At 40.2% G+C, this 20,863-nt stretch overlaps 1 protein-coding gene across 1 annotated transcript in view; it reads left to right on the top strand.

Moving 5' to 3' along the window:
- The window catches only part of LOC139417337 (VPS10 domain-containing receptor SorCS1-like), a 48,195-nt gene that overhangs the window by 1,837 nt on the left and 25,495 nt on the right, over positions 1–20,863 (top strand). Inside the window, exons 2-8 of the mRNA XM_071166606.1 lie at positions 5,501–5,568; positions 7,922–8,021; positions 8,412–8,570; positions 9,448–9,521; positions 12,248–12,312; positions 13,347–13,465; positions 13,667–13,756. Coding sequence (XP_071022707.1) covers positions 5,501–5,568; positions 7,922–8,021; positions 8,412–8,570; positions 9,448–9,521; positions 12,248–12,312; positions 13,347–13,465; positions 13,667–13,756 — 675 coding nt within the window. The remainder of the gene's footprint in view (positions 1–5,500; positions 5,569–7,921; positions 8,022–8,411; positions 8,571–9,447; positions 9,522–12,247; positions 12,313–13,346; positions 13,466–13,666; positions 13,757–20,863) is intronic.

The following is a 20,863-nucleotide window of genomic DNA, read 5'->3' as shown; positions in this document are numbered from 1 at the left end:
GACGGTCTTATCCAGAGCGACTTACAGGAACAATTAGGAGTAGGTGCTTTGCTCAAGGGCACATCGACAGATTTTTCACATAGTCAGCTCAGGGATTCGAACCAGCAACCTTTCAGTTACTGGTCCAACGCTCAAAAAGGGGTATGGCATTAGGTGTGATCCCAAAATACATTTCAAGGTGTAAATGGGATGTTATATGGGATATTATATTGACAGAAGCGAGGGCAACATTTGTACCTTTTTTTCCCATGTCTTTACTTTCGCCTTTGCAATAGATGCATCATCCTCTTTATACTAGCTATTATAAGTCAGCACCATTATTACACAATCAACCTGCATCAGCACTCATTCTTGCTTTTTCTCTTGCAACATCAATCTACCAGTCTCAACGTTACATTAGCAACACCAGAGTTGTTCAGTTGACATCTTCAATGTTTTACTGTGACTCATATTTTGGAGACTTCTGTTGGACCTCAGTCCTGCACTGAGTGTGCTGCAGAGAGGGAACGCAGGCTTTTAGACCTCAGCATGTCGCCTAAGGGTCACTAGTAGGGTTGCAAAATTGAGGACATTATACAAGAGTCATTCTGACTACTACATTTGTCGTCACACAGGACCACGTGCTGACACAGAGTTTTCACAGGCTGGCAAGCTATGAGGTTAAGGTTGACTTAAGGTTGACTCTCTCAGGCAGGATGGAAACGACTACATCAACCATGATCCATTGCTAGTTACCACTTTCACCATGATCCTTAACAATGTTTTTGGTGCCATTCAGCCCCATTCAGCATTATGGCTTACTTTAAATTAAAATACTTCCGGCTTCATGCGCTATCGGGAGTTTTCCATAGGAATACATGGATGCTACTGTATCACTGTCTACTGGTTTTTATGTCTATGGTCATGGCTTATGTCCTAACCTCAAAACAAATTACGGAAGTAGATTTATAGCAGAGGTATTTCATGGACATTTGCTTTGGTTGCAACTCTAACAAAATGTGCATCTAATTAGCATGAATTATATCAAAGTTAGACAAATGTCATTGCTGGTGATGTACAGTAGCTTAAGAGTTTGTCAACAGAACACACACAACCCTGCATCTTTATCTTTGAGCATCCACATTTCAGAAGACATTTATATGAGTTAAAAGTGTTTTTTTTTAAAGCATCCTCTGCTCAGCGGGTGCTACTTTTGGGCTGGGTAGAAAACAAACTCACTCGATGTCTAATCTTGCCAGCATTGATCAGAGTTCCCTCATGCACGATGAAGTGTCTAGGCTCAGCAGGCTGCCATAGTCTGGCTGGAGAATACAGCTGCACTTCATTCTTTTTAAGGTGGAGTTACTACGGCAAAAGCATACATTCAAAGAAGAAGTGAGTGGCTTCTGATGATTTATCACGTCAAGAATCAACAACAAAAGAATGTCTGCCATAGGGGTGTTTGTAATGCCTCTTTAATTTAGGCTTTTCTTAGTGGTATGATAGCATCAGCGTATCCCTAACATGGTGGCTAACTATATATTCTTGGTACCCAATTAACATTATATGGTTAACTGAGATTCAGGGAAACATAGATCAAAATGGATATTCAATTGCAGATGCAGGATTTTAATTTGATCACCGTGTTGCAGAACTTTCCCGCAATGTAGGAAATTGAAAACTTGTCGTGTATTTGAGGTTTAAAAAGGCTCCTGAATTCTGTAATTTCCACTTTGACAATTCAGCCTTGATTTTCCCCCATGAAAACAAAAGTCCATTAAAATCCACATAATACTTCACATTTCCTGTTGCTGCAGGATTATGTTCCTGCTGTGGCAAACTGGCTCAAATGAAGATCCTACATCTGTAGTGGTTGCAAATGTAATGATCGGTCATTTGGATTTTGGTGTGCAACATTACTGTAACATGTAATACATGTTTAGGGTAGATGTTTTCTTTTTATGTTAAGGCCAGTTTGAAGGAGTTTTACATGTATGTGCTGAATAAATATGTTAATGTCAGAAATCCAGCTAGTTTTACTGTATCCTGAGTAGCTACTCTCATATTTACAGATATTCAAATATCCTTTTGTTCATGATAAAGCTCACAGTTGACAGTAGTGAATGTCAGAAGATACTAATGTGGTTGGAGGAGGCAGATACGACCGTGATCTAGAGTATTCTTTCGAGTAATCTTACCTTTAGCAGTCATGGTATGGCATGCTTTGGAAATCCTGGTGGTTATGAGAGTCATGCGAGGACATTAAATCATTTATCTTTGCAATATACAGTACTACTGTGATGTCACCTTATAATTCATGATCCAGTTGACCTGTTATCCATGGGAGAGCAAATAGCTCTGACGTCAAACAATCTAGCCCTAGCTAACATCTGGTCTACCAGGAAACAATGTCTGTGTGGATAAAGAGATATAAATTGATGTGGCAGACAAAAGCAAGCCAATAATACATGTTGAGGTTGTATGGTTGAGAGCACTGGGCTTCACATGCTTTTGCTCGTACCAACAGACATAGCTGGAAACAGAAAGTATTGTTTATGCATTTTATTCTTACAAAAGGAGGTTCACCTAGTAAAACACAGGCAATAAGTCAGATTTGAACATATGTTGTGTGAATAGCTGATGATACAAAACTTTATACTTTCAAAATTCATAGCTTTTAATGTTAATATCATTATGAACCAACAGAAACATCTGTTTGAAAGTTAACACCTGCTCCACTCCCAGGGAATCTGTCACAATTCTTTAGACTTATTGTGTTGGACTGCAAATGCTAATTTACATCTTATATTAATTTGCCAAAATGTACTGTACATTTCTAAGAATGCGGGTGGCTACTCAATTGCTATTAAGCACTAAATTGTATTGTGACTGCAGTGTAACAATTCACATCTGTACAGTAAGGGTTAACATGAGGGGAGAGACTTGAGCTGGCTTGTTTCATCAGCATCATTAGTGTTGTAGTAGTGGAAATAGTTTGTGAGATAAACTCTTAAAAGCCAAAAAGGGTAATGTGTTAGTTGTGCTTTTCCATTTATAGGGTACAAATAGAAAACTACCCTATTAATATTCTGATCAGTTACTTGGGTAACAATTGCTTTTATGGAGTCATCCATCTATTTAATTGCAGTGGGTAAATATGTCGACAGTTTTATTGATGATGTAACTTAATTCCTGAAGCTGATAAGGCTGGATCAGGGAGTCACTGAGTCTGGGAATGAATCGTAATGTATAGTCTGCCTTGCATTTAATTTGTCTCTTTCAGGTGCTCCTCATCCTTCACTAATAGAACGTTCCCACCTCCACCCTCTATCCCTTATCCCTCCAACCGTCTTAATACAATGCCTTCATTCCACCATGGTAATCTCCTCATACTAAGCTCTTTTAATTCACTATAAAACCCCTTTCATGCCTCAATAATGATCAGATTCATACCAATGCATTCACTCTCCAAGGGTTGAGATTTACACAGGGCTAGGAAATCATTTTTCTTATTCTCCTATGTCACATGATTTTTTTGGGAGACATTTGGCGCTAACATGGCATGATGAGTGTTCGACATGTTAAAAGTTTTCTGACATCTCATCTTTGTCAAGATGTGGAAGGGATGGATCTGTGCACTTATTTAGAAAACTGATAAAGTATAATTCCTGCCATGCCCTTTTTTATCTAGAAATTTGTAATGTATCTTTACCCCAACCAAATCCCTCATCTACACATTTTAGCTTCAGAGCATTGGTGATTTGAATAGGTTTGTATTGCTCTTGGGGGTTCAGAGTTTCTTCATGACTCTCTCTAACACTAATGTTTATGGCTACAGTAAGATAGCAAGTAAGCACCCAGCCCATACCCCCTGTTTAACACAGAACAATCTCCAAAATTAAGTATCTATGTATATTGATGCCTGGTACATTAAATATTGACAACATTTAGAGAGCTTCAGCGTGTACTTTCAACTAGCCTAACACCTCTAGTTTTACAGCTGGCACTTGAGTGGGTGCAAATGATTTGAGACTTCCACTGGACCTTCTCCAAGTAAATGGTTAAATTAATGACTATCCAGGAGACGGGAAGTAATTGGCTCTACTTTCCAAACTGCTCTAGGTCATTTTATTGTGTATGACAATGTCCAACAGATTGGGACTTTTGGAAGTTATAAAGGCCATGTTATTGGTAGACCATTAATCTCTACTTCTATATTTCTATATTTCTATATTTCTGCCGTGTTTACAAGACACTGAGATTATTCCTCACCACACTTTTGCCAACCACAATATATACACGTTTTCATGAAAAGAACCATATTTCTTGGTTCATTGTATCAACTAAAAGGCCAAATAACAAATAAAATAAATGGGTACAATTGGGAAGAAAAATGGTCCCAGAAGATAGGTCATCTCCAAGGAGTAGAAGACCTTTACACTGGATTCTTATGCAGTGAACCATTGAGAACGTTGCATAATTTAGCATGTTTTCAAATGGCATTTTTCCATATTGTCTTCAAGTATCTAGTGCGGAGGGGAAAGAGAAATATCAATCCGTTAACATTGGCTGATATAATTTTAATGAAGTGATACACAGACTTTGATTTAGGTTCAAACAAACGCTGAATAGGAAAATAGTTTCTCCTTTCAAATTACAATGGGGAAAATAGACCTGTCCACAGAGAGCCATGCGTTAACATCTGGAGCAACTTACGTGACGCCTCGCAATTTATGTGTCTTAATACCTATTAAGTAAAGGCTTGTATAACAGCCATATAACAATGGGGTTCTTTACGATCTCCTCAAAAATGATGTCCATGATATTTACGAGGAGAGCCTTGCTGTGCCTAGGATGAACAATAGAGGCATTGCTTACTTATTTATTCATTTATTTATAGACCACTGTTGGTAGTGTTTACCATGGAAGAAACACGCTGAGCCTTAAAAAAGCACAACATAGCACATTTTCCCTGATTTACCTTTGTACAGAAGATGCACCATCCTCATGCAAAATTATGCCTTGACAAGTCCTCAGAAGATTGTTTGGGATTTGTTTATGTGTGTGGCTGTTGACACAAGCGTCCATATTAAGGCTGATGTGTTGCTAGCTGCTGTTGTAAAATGTATGATACACACTTCCTAAGGCCTTCCTGCTCAAACCGCTTCCAATGATAAAAATAACAACATTTGTAAGTTTGAAGATGAGGTTGTCAAAAGTTTATTTTCTCCCTTATTTTGTATTTTAGGCTTATTTACCACCTCAATAGGGAAAGAATGCAAAATAGGCAACTCCCCACTGGGCACAGATGTCAATTCAACGTTTATTCCATGTTGGGGCAATGTAATTTCATTGAAATAATGTGGAAACAACGTGGATTTAAACAGTGTGTGCCCATTCACTCATTACTTCAAGTGCCACCATAGTGCCAGATGAAATGATGCACCTTAACAGAGGGTTGTCTATTACTAGTATTTTCTAAAACTGTACGCTGAGATGGGAACTTTGTTCTGTTTTGTAGGTGATTCTAATGCTGACTAAGTACTTTGACTTCAGCCTTGGCAGTGTCACAGAGAGCTCTCTATGGAGGTAAGGAGTGGTTCAATTAATCTCGGTCTGGCTTCGGTGTTCATGTTCAGGACCAAGAGTTGCTCTTGATCATGTGACCATGGGCCCGAGAGATTGCCTATCACATGCTTAGGAAAAACTAATGGCCCATTTGAATGTTGCGTGTTGGTTATACAAGTGTATAAGAGACTGGGAAGCAGGGAGATAAGAAACAGAGACAGTACACTGGGAACATTGTGTTCAAATATTGCAAACTAGTGTTGTACTGTATGTTCCTGAATGTAGCATATTAACCCTTCTGCTGTGTTCCGGTCGAATTGGACCGAAGTTTTCTCTCTGAAAAATGTAGTTCATTTAATCTGATTGTCATAAGGTTCCATGACTTTGTCCACACAGAGCATCTGAACATTTTGATGATTTTCATTCAATTTTGGGTGTTTTATTTAACTTTTGTACACCTGTGTTGTTCCCGGTCAAAAATGACCGGTCATTAGAAATGAATGGGTGAGGCTACAATTAGTGTATAAAATTGAGTTCAGGCACATGCCCATTCATCAGATGGACACACTTCCTCTCCCAGACCCTCACATGCATGTGTGTTTGAGCACACACACACACCTCACTCCCCTTCTTGGCTTCCATGGCAACCCCCACGGGAACCTTTCCCCAATAGAATCTTTCCCCCACGGGAACCACACCTGTTGGCATTCTCACAAACAATCGCAACATTGTTTCAATAATATATAGAATTTTTCTTGCAGCTCTGGTATATAAAGCTTTTTTGAGGCCTTGATCACAATTCATTCTGTGGCAGCACAATGACCAAACAATATAATGTATTTATTTATTTTTATTTCACCTTTATTTAACCAGGTAGGCAAGTTGAGAACAAGTTCTCATTTACAATTGCGACCTGGCCAAGATAAAGCAGTATGTATGTGAGGCTCTTGATCATATCTTTGATCATGACACTGGTGAGGAGGAGAGAGTCCTTGTTAAACTTTGACACAAAGTAGTCTGTGATAAATAATAATAACAATATGTTTCATCTCAGTATTTGTTATAGTCAAAATAATCCATACATTATGCTTTTTTTTAAAACTCAAAAACAAGTTGTACGAGCTTAGTGAGGCCTACAGGCCATAAATAGCAAATAGAAGTTCAGAACTTGTAATGTTCACAAGAATTTAAGTTGATATTAGGTGATAATATATGTATTATTATGGATTTATAATGAGCTATAATGGGGCAGTCATTTTGGACTGGGAACACAGAATAAATTAACACAACTTAAGTGATATGTGAATGAGTGTATTGTATTGTTGAGTGTATTGTATTGTTGTGTTTGTTTTGTTCTATTCCCGAGGGGTATAGGTCTAATTTCTTGATCCTTGGCTCTACGATGGAGTTGACAGTGAGATGGGGAGTATAAACCAATTTGAAAGAATAGTTTCAATAGAATGTTTTGATATTCTCTGTGAAATATGTTTAGATATGTGTGTTAAGAATAATTGGTAAAAGTAATCATTTATCATGTAGTTTAATGAACTGAACTGAACTAAACTGTTGTTCTGACGAGGTTATCATGAAGGGTGACATCAGACGGTATCTTAATGCATGGAAGAGATAATTTGGACCGAATGGTGTGTGTACCTCAAAACCCCCTCTAACTGGCTGAAGAAGAGAGACAAAGGCATTGAAGGAGGCTTTCCAAACCACTTCTACCGAGAGAAAAGAACCAAGCCAGAAATTGGTGTACAGTATCAGCTCTAAGCTATCAAGGAGGGTTAAACAAGAATTTAAGTTGATATTAGGTGATAATATATGTATTATTATGGATTTATAATGAGCTATAATGGGGCAGTCATTTTGGACTGGGAACACAGAATAAATTAACACAACAGGAGGGTTAAACTTGAAATATTTCTGACATCCAGAATATACCAGATGGCAATGTGAAATACACATGCTTCTGGAGTATCTTTTCTAATATTATTACGTAACTGTCTCCAACTCCAACACAGTTGTTATCAAGCTTGGTTTTGAATATTAGCGAGAAGCAGGGTAGACATTTGTAATGTATATTGTGGTGTCAATGTTTTAGGACACATGTTTTAGATGAACTACAAATCATATAATTCCCTTGCGTAGTCTGTCATACATATATCCATGTTTATTATTATAATTGAACAATTCTCCATTAAACTAGCAAATTGCATCGTTCCAGTTCCAATGTTCTGCTTGCCTGCGAAAGCCTAATGATACCGTCACTGTACTGAACCATAGGTATTATTATTGATATTGCTCTGTGCTCTCAGACTCACGATTTAACAGTAGAATAACTCATTTAGTTAATCCCCTAATTGAATTCTAGGTCAACAGACTATGGATCCAGGTATGAGAAACTTGATGAAAAGGTCGGGCCAAAAACCATACTAAGCTACTTGTACGTGAGTCCGAATAACAAACGAAAGGTACGTCCTCACACATGTACCTTACCATAACCATATCTGTCATGTCCTTAAAACTCTTAACAATAGTAGAACTATCAAGTTGAATCATTACGAACATGAATGGAGAATACAAAATAATCTTTGCTAAATGTTGTGATTTATAAAACACATACATACATGCCTGTTATATTTTAGAGATAATATCAATCTTATTCATACTCTCTTGTGTGGCAGCATTTGTATTTGAATTACTACTAATATCATCTCCGTTTATATAAAATGGTCTGCACCCTCAGAATATACAGCAGACCTAACAGACAGCACACCTAATGCCTTGTGGATGCTGTCAAAGCAGGAGGATAACTCTCCCTCCTCTCCTCTCCTCTCCTGACCTGTCCTCTCTCATCTCAGATCATGTTACTGACCGACCCGGAGGTGGAGAGCAGCCTGCTCATTAGCTTTGACGAGGGCGCATCCTATCAGAGGTACCACTTAGCCTTCGACATCCTCAGCCTCCTCTTCCACCCCGAGCAGGAGGACTGGATCCTGGCTTACAGCCACGACCAGAAGGTAAGAGACTCCTGTCAATTAGAACTGAGGAGTGAGGAGGGGGGAGAAAGCACACACACAAATTGATTGATTGAGCCAAGGGTCTTGTTAATGTCCGTGAGTCTATTGACTTTAACAAGATGTTTACTTCAATGGTATCTGTGTTCTCTACATGTATGCTTGTTCTTGTATTAGCATCACTTTCTCCCAGAGGGGAAAGCACCTCTTTATATTGTATATACATCTAGTTGTTTGCTGTATTGTACAGTGCAATAGTACTGTGGAAAATGATTGTATTGTAAAATAGTTCCTTATGTGCGATGTGCTCTCAGATGATGTAAAAGACTTATCATTATGAATTAGGCTGAACTCTGAAAAGAGTTGACTGTTATAACAGGATGGATGACATGTCTTTCGAGAGCTTGGATAACAGCCCTACTCTGCTAAAAGAGGGAGCTCAATAGCATAATGCAAAGGGATTATACTGATGGTTAAGTGTGTCGCTGTCAATTAGGAACAAATCCTACGGAGGTAGAGAGGTACCACTGGGAGAAGCTGATCCAAACGAGCCTGTCATAATAGAAACTCTTTGAAAGTGTATTTCAAATATAAAGTACTATTTTCAAATCTTCTTTAAAGCTTCAACTGTACAGCACTCAACAGAAACATTCAAACAAAGTGCTCTAAAGTGCAAAAAGGGGGGAAAAAACATGTCAATATAATTAACATTTTGTATGGGCCTCCATTAGACTTACATGACAGTCCCTAAAATAGAGGGAAAGAGAATTCTCCAGGTCTGACATTTTCTTCGTTTTAAGTCTTAGTTTGAACTCTTGGATATTATTACATTTTTTTCTCTCCAGATTTTCTCAAACTCTGGGACATTCTTTTCTTTCAGCTCTACGTCTCGGTTGAATTTGGAAGACGATGGCAGCTCGTACATGACAGTGTGGTCCCCAACAGATTTTACTGGTGAGAGTATAAATGAGTCTTTTCCACCATCTTTGGACACATTCTTCAAGTAGTAGTACTACAATTTCATAAAAAGTACCAGTCTTTCCTCTACTGACAGTATTCTGAACTGATAGCCTATCAGAATTGTCGTATTGAATTTAGTCTTCTGCCGGTACCTGAGTTGAACTCAATACATGGCATATAGTATGTACAATTATGGTCCTGATGAACACATGAATAGTTGAAATAGATATTCTTACACTATTTTATTAAGGTCCAACAGTTGTGCTTAAGAAATACTGTATTTAGTACTTCTCACTAATCTACATTATTTGCCATGACATACAGTATCTTAATGCAGTAGTCCCTGTTGCCAGATAACGATACTATGAATATGTGTAATCACTAAATCATTTATATTTACAAGGGGGCAAGGGAGATCAATACTTATTGGGTGATCTGACAGCTTTTAACATTTTGATAAATAATGCCATTAGGACAATGTCATCTCTTAAAGTGGATGAGTCAATTAAAATACATGAATTAGGTCATATTTCACATTTACTAATATTGGGCCAAAATTTGACTAAAACTTTTTTCACAAACTGGATCACTTGGGAACAAATGATGATCAGGTGCTTTTTAGCCCAAGACAGGAGCCAAAGAAAGATGCAGTGGTAGCAATGTATCATCGAAGTAAAGCCATTATTGGTCTCTTGTTTTGAACAGTTCATATATTTGCCCTAAGATTTCCTGATGGAGTTGATACCAGAGTAGAGCTGGATTGAATATTGAGTAACACATTAGCTTTTTAATTAGTTACAGGTATACGATGAATTGATACCAGTTTGCAAGGAGGTTTTTGTACAGGTTGTACTGTATGGATTATTTAGAAAATTGTTGCTTTCAATTCCATTCATCAAATACATTTTTTTAAATAAAAAGAGTTTTCCAATTGGTAGTTATAGTCTTGTTCCATCGCTGCAACTCCCGTATGGACTCGGGAGAGGCGAAGGTTGGGAGCCGTCTGTCCTCCGAAACACAACCCAGCCAACCCACCCGGAAGCCAGCCGCACCAATGTGTCGGAGGAAACACTGTACACCTGGCGACCTTGTCAGCGAGCATTGCGCCCAGTCTGCCACAGGAGTCGCTAGTGCGCGATGGGACAAGAACATCCCTGCTGGCCAATCCCTCCCCTAACCCGGATGACGGCGGGCCAATTGTGCGCCGCCCCATGGGTCTCCCGGTCGCGGCCGGCTGCGACAGAGCCTGGACTCAAACCAGGATCTCTTGTGGCACAGCTAGTACTGCGATGCAGTGCCTTAGACCACTGCGCCACTCGGGAGGCGCTCCTTTTTATATTATTGATTAAATATTTGATTTAGAGGTTTACTTTAGATGGCTTGGGTTTACGTATCTACTCTATAGTTCTTTGTTGTTTACAACTTCTATGACCCTGCTATTATTGCCATCAATTATAAAACTGTCCTCTCTGAGGCAAACAAAGGTGTACACCCTCCTACCAAACATATATCTGTTTTGTTTGTGGTACGAATATTACATTCAGGTAGGGCATGCATATTTCAGCAAGGAGAAAATACAGCTCATATCTTCAGTTCATTTGACTTTTCATATGTTTTGCTGCTCCACATAACTGCAGTTTATCTACTGTTAACAGTAGACTCGCCTTGGCAGATTTACACCATCAACCTGTTAACAAGCCTTATAGATCACACAATGCAAGCATGTAGTCCATACCGTCCGTAGTGATAGAGGAACATATAAGGAACCTGTTTAAGAACACGGGGCTGCTGTTCTCCAATAGAAGAGGATGAAGTATTTGACAGAAAGCCCATTAAAATAGATGGAGCAGCAAGGCAATTACAGAGTGCTGAGGGAAGCAGGATGGGACCTCTTTTATTATGGCTCAGACACTGACACAGTATAGAAAATGAGAAGGAACCCATTTTCTTCCACAATAGCTGCTATTTATACAACAAGTGGTCACTCTTGTCACTCCGCACTTAACCGCTGCCTCCCAGCTGAGGCTCAATTGAAAAAGGATGAAATGGCTCCGAGGCATCTTCCCTCTGAATTACCCCACAGGCCAAGTGATTGACGGGGCAATGTTTACGGGATTTTTTGTTGTTGTTGCTGTTATTTTTTTCAGCCATTTCAAGCAGCTAGGTTCCCTATTATAATTTAATTTAATCACAATGGAAATCCCAAATATTGTCATCCTTCAAATGTCTTCCGACATGACTTTGTCCTCTCAAGGAAGCTGACGTTTTAATAGAAAGGTAGAACTAGCGTGATTGAACCGAGGGGTTGATGTTTGTAAATTCATATCTCTGTTCTGAGTTCTGTTTTTGATTCATTTCTCTGTCTCTGACTTTTTTATGACTGTGAAGTACTGTTTTTGTTCACAGGATCCTTTTGGAATAGATGAGAACCAACAGAATGATTATTCATGTTTCCCATACAGTTTGACGTCAGCGTGCCTTTCTTCATCTTGTTGAACTGATTATTTAGTTATGCACACCTATGCTCTTCAATGAACCGATCATATCTAGATCATGAGCTAAATGTACATGTCATTGATGAAAATGTTGAGATTCTATCATAAATTAACTGATACTATTATAAATCCAAACATAAGGTATTTACCATATAATGCACATATCATATTTTAAAAGATGTTCTGACTTGCAATGTTCCTCAGTTGTCTCTCCTCTCCCCACAGGTCAAAACTGGGTTTGGACAAAGAACCAGGAATGATTCACCTGGAGACAAGTGTTTCTGACAGACGTGAGTCATCACCACATCTAGGACATCACATTCAGGGATTTTATTATTGGGAATCTAGGGATCATTTACATACACAAGCGACATCTTCCATCTGCGAAACAGCCTTTACAGGGTGCAAAATTGAGACCTTACCTATAACCATCGTATTTCAAACAGACAGGAGGGAACTTAACACAAAATGAGTTTGGAATACTGCAGCTGTTACTATTGTTTTCAGAAGGGAATAGAATACCAAAAAACAAAGCATAAAACACGCTTATCTATATTTACACTTATACTTATCAAATTAAATCAAAATGTATTTGTCACATGCATCGAATACAACAGGTGTAAACCTTACCGTGAAATGCTTATTTACAAGCCCGTAACCAACAATGCAGTTCAAGAAATGGAGGTAAGACAATATTTACAAATAAACTAAAGTAAAAAATAAAATATGAAGTAACATAATAAAATAACGAGGCTATATACAGGCGGTACCGGTACTGAGTCAATGTGTGGGGGTACAGGTTAGTTGAGGTCATTTGTACATATAGGTAGGGGTAAAGTGACTATGCATAGATAATAAACAGCGGTAGCATCAGTATTTACTTACAAGGGGGTGCAAAGCCCTAAGCCGTCCTCTTTTATACAATAGTCATCATGTAGAGAGGAAACTGATCTTCAAGTACACATAACTCTCACCCATGCAAATTGTCTGCATCTAGACACACTCGCTACTTTACAATTAAGTTTATTAATTTACTAAGGGACAGTTGGTCTGACTGGGCTCTTAAGTTGGATGGAGTGTTTAGAATGTCTGTTCCATAAGGGCTCCAGTGTTAATGTCTTGTCCCTGAGGAGAATGGCTCATTTGGCTAGAGCTAACACAGAGGGACACATTCCATCTCTGTTAATAGTGGAAATAGAAATTGGCCTCCCTGGTCTTCTGCTTTCTACTATCAATGAAATTAAATGCTAGTCTCTGATTGAATAGTCACAGAGCACTTCTTTTCTCCTGTTACATTGTAGCAATTATTTAACTTCTGTTATAGGATCCCAGTATATAACATGTAAGCTGCAGAACTGCACAGAGGCCAACAAAGGCAGGCCTTTCCCTGGGTTTATCAGCCCGGATTCCCTGGTGGTTCAAGACCAGTATGTATTCATTCAGGTGGGAATTTCGAATGTTTCTGAGGTAATAAAAAGGCACTAAAACTGTTGTGTGAAATATTATCTTAATGTAACCTTGTAAGGAATAATGACCATAAACCAACAGAGAATGGTATAAAAACGTAAAACTAAGACTGTTACATAATTAGTAGTCTGTCAGACCAATTTACAGTGATTTACTGTAATAAATGTGTTTCTCTAGGTACCAATGGGTGGCCGGCCTGTCCATTATGTGTCATACAAAAGAAATGCTTTCTTCCCCATGAAGCTGCCTAAGTACACATTTCCAAAGGTGGGTTGGAAATAGTACTTTGACATGACAATACTTGTATTACTACTATCCTGTTATGAATCCAGTGAGCAACAGTTTCTTACCCTTTTGAACAGTTTTGATATCACAACACTGATAAAAAAGGTTGTTGCTTTTCCTGCTTTCCCAAGGCCAACTTTAATGACATAATCAGAAAGAAATTGAATACAAAGTACACATACACAGAAAGAAAATATAATGTAACATGTAAAGTGTTGTTTCATGAGGTAAAATAAAAGATTCCAGGAATGTTCCATACGCACAAAAAGCGTATTTCTCTCAAATTTGGTGCTCAAATTTGGTTACATCCCTGTTAGTGAGCATTTCTCCTTTGCCCAGATAATCCATCCACCTGACAGGTGTGGCAAATCAAGAAGCTGATTAAACAGCATGATCATTACACAGGTGCACCTTGTGCCGGGGACAATAAAAAGCCACTCTAAAATGTGCACACAACACAACGCTACAGAGGTTTTGAGGGAGCGTACAATTGGCATGCTGACTGCAGAAATGTCCACCAGAGTTGTTGCCAGAGAATTGAATGTTAGTTTCTCCACCATAAGCCGCCTCGAACATAATTTAAAAAAAATTGTCAGTATGTCCAACCAGCCTTGCAACCACAGACCATGTGTATGGCGTCGTGTCGGTGAGCAGTTTGCTGATGTCAACGTTGTGAACAGAGTGCCCCATGATGGCGGTGCGGTTATTGAATGTGCAGGCATAAACTATAGACAGTGAACTCAGTTGCATTTTATCGATGGCAATTTCAATGAAACATGAGGCCCGTTGTCGTGCCATTCATCTACCGCCATCACCTCATGTTTCAGCATGATAATGCACAGCCCCATGTCGCAAGGATCTGTACACAATTCCTGGAAGATGATAATGTCCGTGTTCTTCCATGGCCTGCATACTCAGCAGACATGTCACCCATTGAGCATGTTTGGGATGCTCTGGATTGACGTGTAAGACAGGGTGTTCCAGTTCCCACCAATATCTAGCAACTTCGAACAGCCATTGAAGAGGAGTGGGACAACATTTCACAAGGCCACAATCAACAGCCTGATCTATGTGAAGGAGATGTGTTGTGCTGCATGAGGCAAATGGTGGTCACACCAGATACTGAATGATTTTCTCATCCACGCCCATACTTTTTTTTTTAAGGTATCTGTGACCAGATGCATATCTGTATTCCCAGTCATGTGAAATCCATGGATTAGTGCCTAATTAATTCATTAAAATTCAATGATTTCCTTTTATGAACTGTAACTCATTCAAATATTTATATTTTTGTTTTATTTTCTTAGTATACAAAACATTAAGAACATACACTGACCAGGTGGAAGCAATGATCCCTTACTGATGTCACTTGTTAAATCCATTTCAATCAGTGAAAAATAGGGGTAGGGTTGGGGAGAATTGAACCATGAATGTACAGTGCCTTGCGAAAGTATTCGGCCCCCTTGAACTTTGCGGCCTTTTGCCACATTTCAGGCTTCAAACATAAAGATATAAAACTGTATTTTTTTGTGAAGAATCAACAACAAGTGGGACACAATCATGAAGTGGAACGACATTTATTGGATATTTCAAACTTTTTTAACAAATCAAAAACTAAAAAATTGGGCGTGCAAAATTATTCAGCCCCCTTAAGTTAATACTTTGTAGCGCCACCTTTTGCTGCGATTACAGCTGTAAGTCGCTTGGGGTATGACTATCAGTTTTGCACATCGAGAGACTGAATTTTTTTCCCATTCCTCCTTGCAAAACAGCTCGAGCTCAGTGAGGTTGGATGGAGAGCATTTGTGAACAACAGTTTTCGGTTCTTTCCACAGATTCTCGATTGGATTCAGGTCTGGACTTTGACTTGGCCATTCTAACACCTGGATATGTTTATTTTTGAACCATTCCATTGTAGATTTTGCTTTATGTTTTGGATCATTGTCTTGTTGGAAGACAAATCTCCGTCCCAGTCTCAGGTCTTTTGCAGACTCCATCAGGTTTTCTTCCAGAATGGTCCTGTATTTGGCTCCATCCATCTTCCCATCAATTTTAACCATCTTCCCTGTCCCTGCTGAAGAAAAGCAGGCCCAAACCATGATGCTGCCACCACCATGTTTGACAGTGGGGATGGTGTGTTCAGCTGTGTTGCTTTTACGCCAAACATAACGTTTTGCATTGTTGCCAAAAAGTTCAATTTTGGTTTCATCTGACCAGAGCACCTTCTTCCACATGTTTGGTGTGTCTCCCAGGTGGCTTGTGGCAAACTTTAAACGACACTTTTTATGGATATCTTTAAGAAATGGCTTTCTTCTTGCCACTCTTCCATAAAGGCCAGATTTGTGCAATATACGACTGATTGTTGTCCTATGGACAGAGTCTCCCACCTCAGCTGTAGATCTCTGCAGTTCATCCAGAGTGATCATGGGCCTCTTGGCTGCATCTCTGATCAGTCTTCTCCTTGTATGAGCTGAAAGTTTAGAGGGACGGCCAGGTCTTGGTAGATTTGCAGTGGTCTGATACTCCTTCCATTTCAATATTAGCGCTTGCACAGTGCTCCTTGGGATGTTTAAAGCTTGGGAAATCTTTTTGTATCCAAATCCGGCTTTAAACTTCTTCACAACAGTATCTCGGACCTGCCTGGTGTGTTCCTTGTTCTTCATGATGCTCTCTGCGCTTTTAACGGATCTCTGAGACTATCACAGTGCAGGTGCATTTATACGGAGACTTGATTACACACAGGTGGATTGTATTTATCATCATTAGTCATTTAGGTCAACATTGGATCATTCAGAGATCCTCACTGAACTTCTGGAGAGAGTTTGCTGCACTGAAAGTAAAGGTTCTTAATAATTTTGCACGCCCAATTTTTCAGTTTTTGATTTGTTAAAAAAGTTTGAAATATCCAATAAATGTCGTTCCACTTCATGATTGTGTCCCACTTGTTGTTGATTCTTCACAAAACAATACAGTTTTATATCTTTATGTTTGAAGCCTGAAATGTGGCAAAAGGTCGCAAAGTTCAAGGGGGGCGAATACTTTCGCAAGGCACTGTAATAAGAAACCTTAGGTGCTGACTTAAGGCCTGTAGCAACCACTATATACAGTATAATAGAAAATTGCCTAACTCCATAAATTAGTAATATAAATAAATGGCTAATCGCTAACAGTCATAACAAAATGTTCATGCATTCAAATGCAAAATGCTAACGGTAGTGCTGACGCTAGCGGGAGCACGAGCTAGCTAACAACTAGTTAACAACTCAACACACAGTAATTATGCACAATAGACCAAAAAACGTAGCTCCACTTAATATGACACAGATGCACGCACAATAAACATCAGATATACAGTCCACAGGAGGAAAAGTTCAGCAGGAGGGAAACTGTTGAAGAGCTCATCAGGATAGGGAAAGCACGTTTCTGACCACACAGCATGCTGGGGTCATAGACTAACTGAATCTGAAGTCCTGGGAACCAAGGCTATTGATAGGCTGAACTAGATGTGGTGATACGTTTTTAGCGTGACCTTGACCAATAAGAAATTAACAAAACTGGGGGTCGTCTGAATAGGAGACTAAGCTGACCGACTAGAACTAACTTGAAGGGACAGCTATAATCAGCCGACTGAAGCTGACCATTTTAACAATCAGTGTAGATGAAGGGGAGGAGACAGATTAAATAAGGATTTTTAAGCCTTGAGACAATTGAGATATGGATTGTGAATTTGTGCCATTTGAAGGGTGAATGCGCAAGACACAAATAATGAAGTGCCTTTTAAAGGTGTATGATAGTAGGTGCCAGATGCACCGGTTTGTGTCAAGAACTGCAACACTGCTGGGGTTTTCACGCACATCAGTTTCCTGTGTGTATCAAGAATGGTCCACCACCCAAAGGACATCCAGCCAATTTGACGCAACTGTGGGAAGCATTGGAGTCAACATGGGCCAGTATCCCTGTGGAACACTTTCGACACCTCCATGCTCTGACGAATTGACACTGTTCAGAGGGCAAAAGGGGGGTTGCAACTCAATATTAGGAGGATTTTCCTAACGTTTAGTATATATGAGAGAGAGAGAGAGAGAGAGAGAGAGAGAGAGAAAGAGAGAGAGAGAGAGAGAGAGAGAGAGAGAGAGAGAGAGAGAGAGAGAGAGAGAGAGAGAGAGAGAGAGAAAGAGAAAATCAGTCAAAAGTTTGGACACACCTACTCATTCAAGGGTTTTATTTTAGATTCTTCAAAAAGTAGCCACCTTTTGCCTTGATGACAGCTTTGCACACTCTTGGCATTCCCTCAACCAGTCTTGAAGGAATTCCCACATATTCTGAGCACTTGTTGGCTGCTTTTCTTTCCCTCTGCAGTCCAACTCATCCCAAACCATCTCAATTGAAGGTTGACTGATTGTGGAAGCAAAACTGGGGGTCGAAGAGAGCAAGAAGAGACTTGCTTGGGCCAAGAAACACGAGCAATTGACATTAGACCGGTGGAAATCTGTCCTTTGAGATTTTTGGTTCCATGGAGTAGGTGAATGGATGATCTCTGCATGTGTGGTTCCCACCGTGAAGCATGGAGGAGGTGTGATGGTGTGGGGGTGCTTTGCTGGTGACACTGTCAGTGATTTATTTAGAATTCAAGGCATACTAAACCGGTATGGCTCCCACAGCATTCTGCAGCGATACACCATCCAATCTAGTTTGACGGAGAATGAGAGTGATGGAGTGCTGCATCAGATGACATGGCCTCCACAATCACCCAATCTCATCCAATTGAGATGGTTTGGGATGAGTTGGACCACGGAGTGAAGGAAAAGCATCCAACAAGTGCTCAACATATGTGGGAACTCCTTCAAGACGTATATAGTACGTCCTTCGTATACATATACTCCTTCTTATGTATATACTGTATTGTATTCTATACTACACCACTGACTGTTAAACAGCCATCTCCAGCACATCAGAGGCTGCTGCCTATAGACATAGATTAGGAATCACTGGCCACTTTAAGGAAATTAAACACTAGCCACTTTAATGATGTATCTTGCATTACTCATCTCATATGTGTAAACTGTACTCTATACTATTCTACGGTATCTTAGTCACTTTAATTGTTTGTAAATATTGCATCACTCAATCAATCAATCAATTGATCAAATGTATTTATAAAGCCCTTTTTACATCAGCCAATGTCACAAAGTGTTGTACAGAAATCCAGCCTAAAACCCCAAACAGCAAGCAATGCAGATGTAGAAGCACAGTGGCTAGGAACAACTTCCTAGAAAGGCCAGAACCTAGGAAGAAACCTAGAAAAGAACCAGGCTCTGAGGGGTGGCCAGACCTTTTCTGGCTGTGCCGGGTGGAGAATATAACAGAACATGGCTAATCACCCATCTCATTTAAACTCAGCAAAAAAAGAAACGTCCCTTTTTCAGGACCCTGTCTTTCAAAAATAATTAGTAAAAATCCAAATAACTTCACAGATCTTCATTGTAAAGGGTTTTAACACTGTTTCCCATGCCTGTTCAATGAACCATAAACAATTAATGAACATGCACCTTTGGAATGGTCGCTAAGACACTAACAGCTTACAGACGGTAGGCAATTAAGGTCACAGTTATGAACACTTAGGACACTAAAGAGGCCTTTCTACTGACTCTGAAAAACACCCTGCTCATTTGCATGAACGTGTCTTAGACATGCTGCAAGGAGGCATGAGGACTGCAGATGTGGCCAGGGCAATACATTGCAATGTCTGTACTGTGAGACACCTAAGACAGTGCTACAGGGAGACAGGACGTACAGCTTCATTCTTCATGAAGCTGGTTGAGAGAATGCCAAGAGTTTGCAAAGCTGTCATCAAGGCAAAGGGTGGTACTTTGAAGAATCTAAAATCTAAAATACACCGCTCAAAAAAATAAAGGGAACACTAAAATGCCACATCCTAGATCTGAATGAATGAAATATTCTTATTAAATCCTTTTTTCTTTACATATTTGAATGTTCTGACAACACAATCACACAAAAATTATCAATGGAAATCAAATGTATCAACCCATGGAGGTCTGGATTTGGAGTCACACTCAAAATGAAAGTGGAAAACCACACTACAGGCTGATCCAACTTTGATGTAATGTCCTTAAAACAAGTCAAAATGAGGCTCAGTAGTGTGTGTGGCCTCCACGTGCCTGTATAACCTCCCTACAATGCCTGGGCATGCTCCTGATGAGGTGGCGGATGGTCTCCTGAGGGATATCCTCCCAGACCTAGACTAAAGCATCCGCCAACTCCTGGACAGTCTGTGGTGCAACGTGGCGTTGGTGGATGGAGCGAGACATGATGTCCTAGATGTGCTCAATTAGATTCAGGTCTGGGGAACGGGCGGGCCAGTCCATAGCATCAATGCCTTCCTCTTGCAGGAACTGCTGACACACTCCAGCCACATGAGGTCTAGCATTGTCTTGCATTAGGAGGAACCCAGGGTCAGCCGCACCAGCATATGGTCTCACAAGGGGTCTGAGGATCTCATCTCGGTATCTAATGGCAGTTAGGCTACCTCTGGCGAGCACATGGAGGGCTGTGCGGCCCCCCAAAGAAATGCCACCCCACACCATGACTGACCCACTGCCAAACCAGTCATGCTGGAGGATGTTTCAGGCAGCAAAACGTTCTCCACGGCGTCTCCAGACTCTGTCACGTCTGTCACGTGCTCAGTGTGATCCTGCTTTCATCTGTGAAGAGCACAGGGCGCCAGTGGCGAATTTGCCAATCTTGGTGTTCTCTGGCAAATGCCAAACGTTCTGCACGGTGTTGGGCTGTAAGCACAACCCCCACCTATGGACGTCGGGCCTTCATACCACCCTCATGGAGTCTATTTCTGACCGTTTGAGCAGACACATGCACATTTGTGGCCTGCTGGAGGTCATTTTGCAGGGCTCTGGCAGTGCTCCTCCTGCTCCTCCTTGCACAAAGGCGGAGGTAGTGGTCCTGCTGCTGGGTTGTTGCCCTCCTACGGCCTCCTCCACGTCTCCTGATGTACTGGCCTGTCTCCTGGTAGCGCCTCCATGCTCTGGACACTACACTGACAGACACAGCGAA

Source organism: Oncorhynchus clarkii, chromosome 1 (genome assembly GCF_045791955.1).
Source record: "Oncorhynchus clarkii lewisi isolate Uvic-CL-2024 chromosome 1, UVic_Ocla_1.0, whole genome shotgun sequence".
Lineage (NCBI taxonomy): Eukaryota > Metazoa > Chordata > Actinopteri > Salmoniformes > Salmonidae > Oncorhynchus > Oncorhynchus clarkii.
The sequence above is the reverse complement of the archived record's forward strand: the minus strand, read 5'-3'. Positions and strand labels throughout refer to the sequence as shown.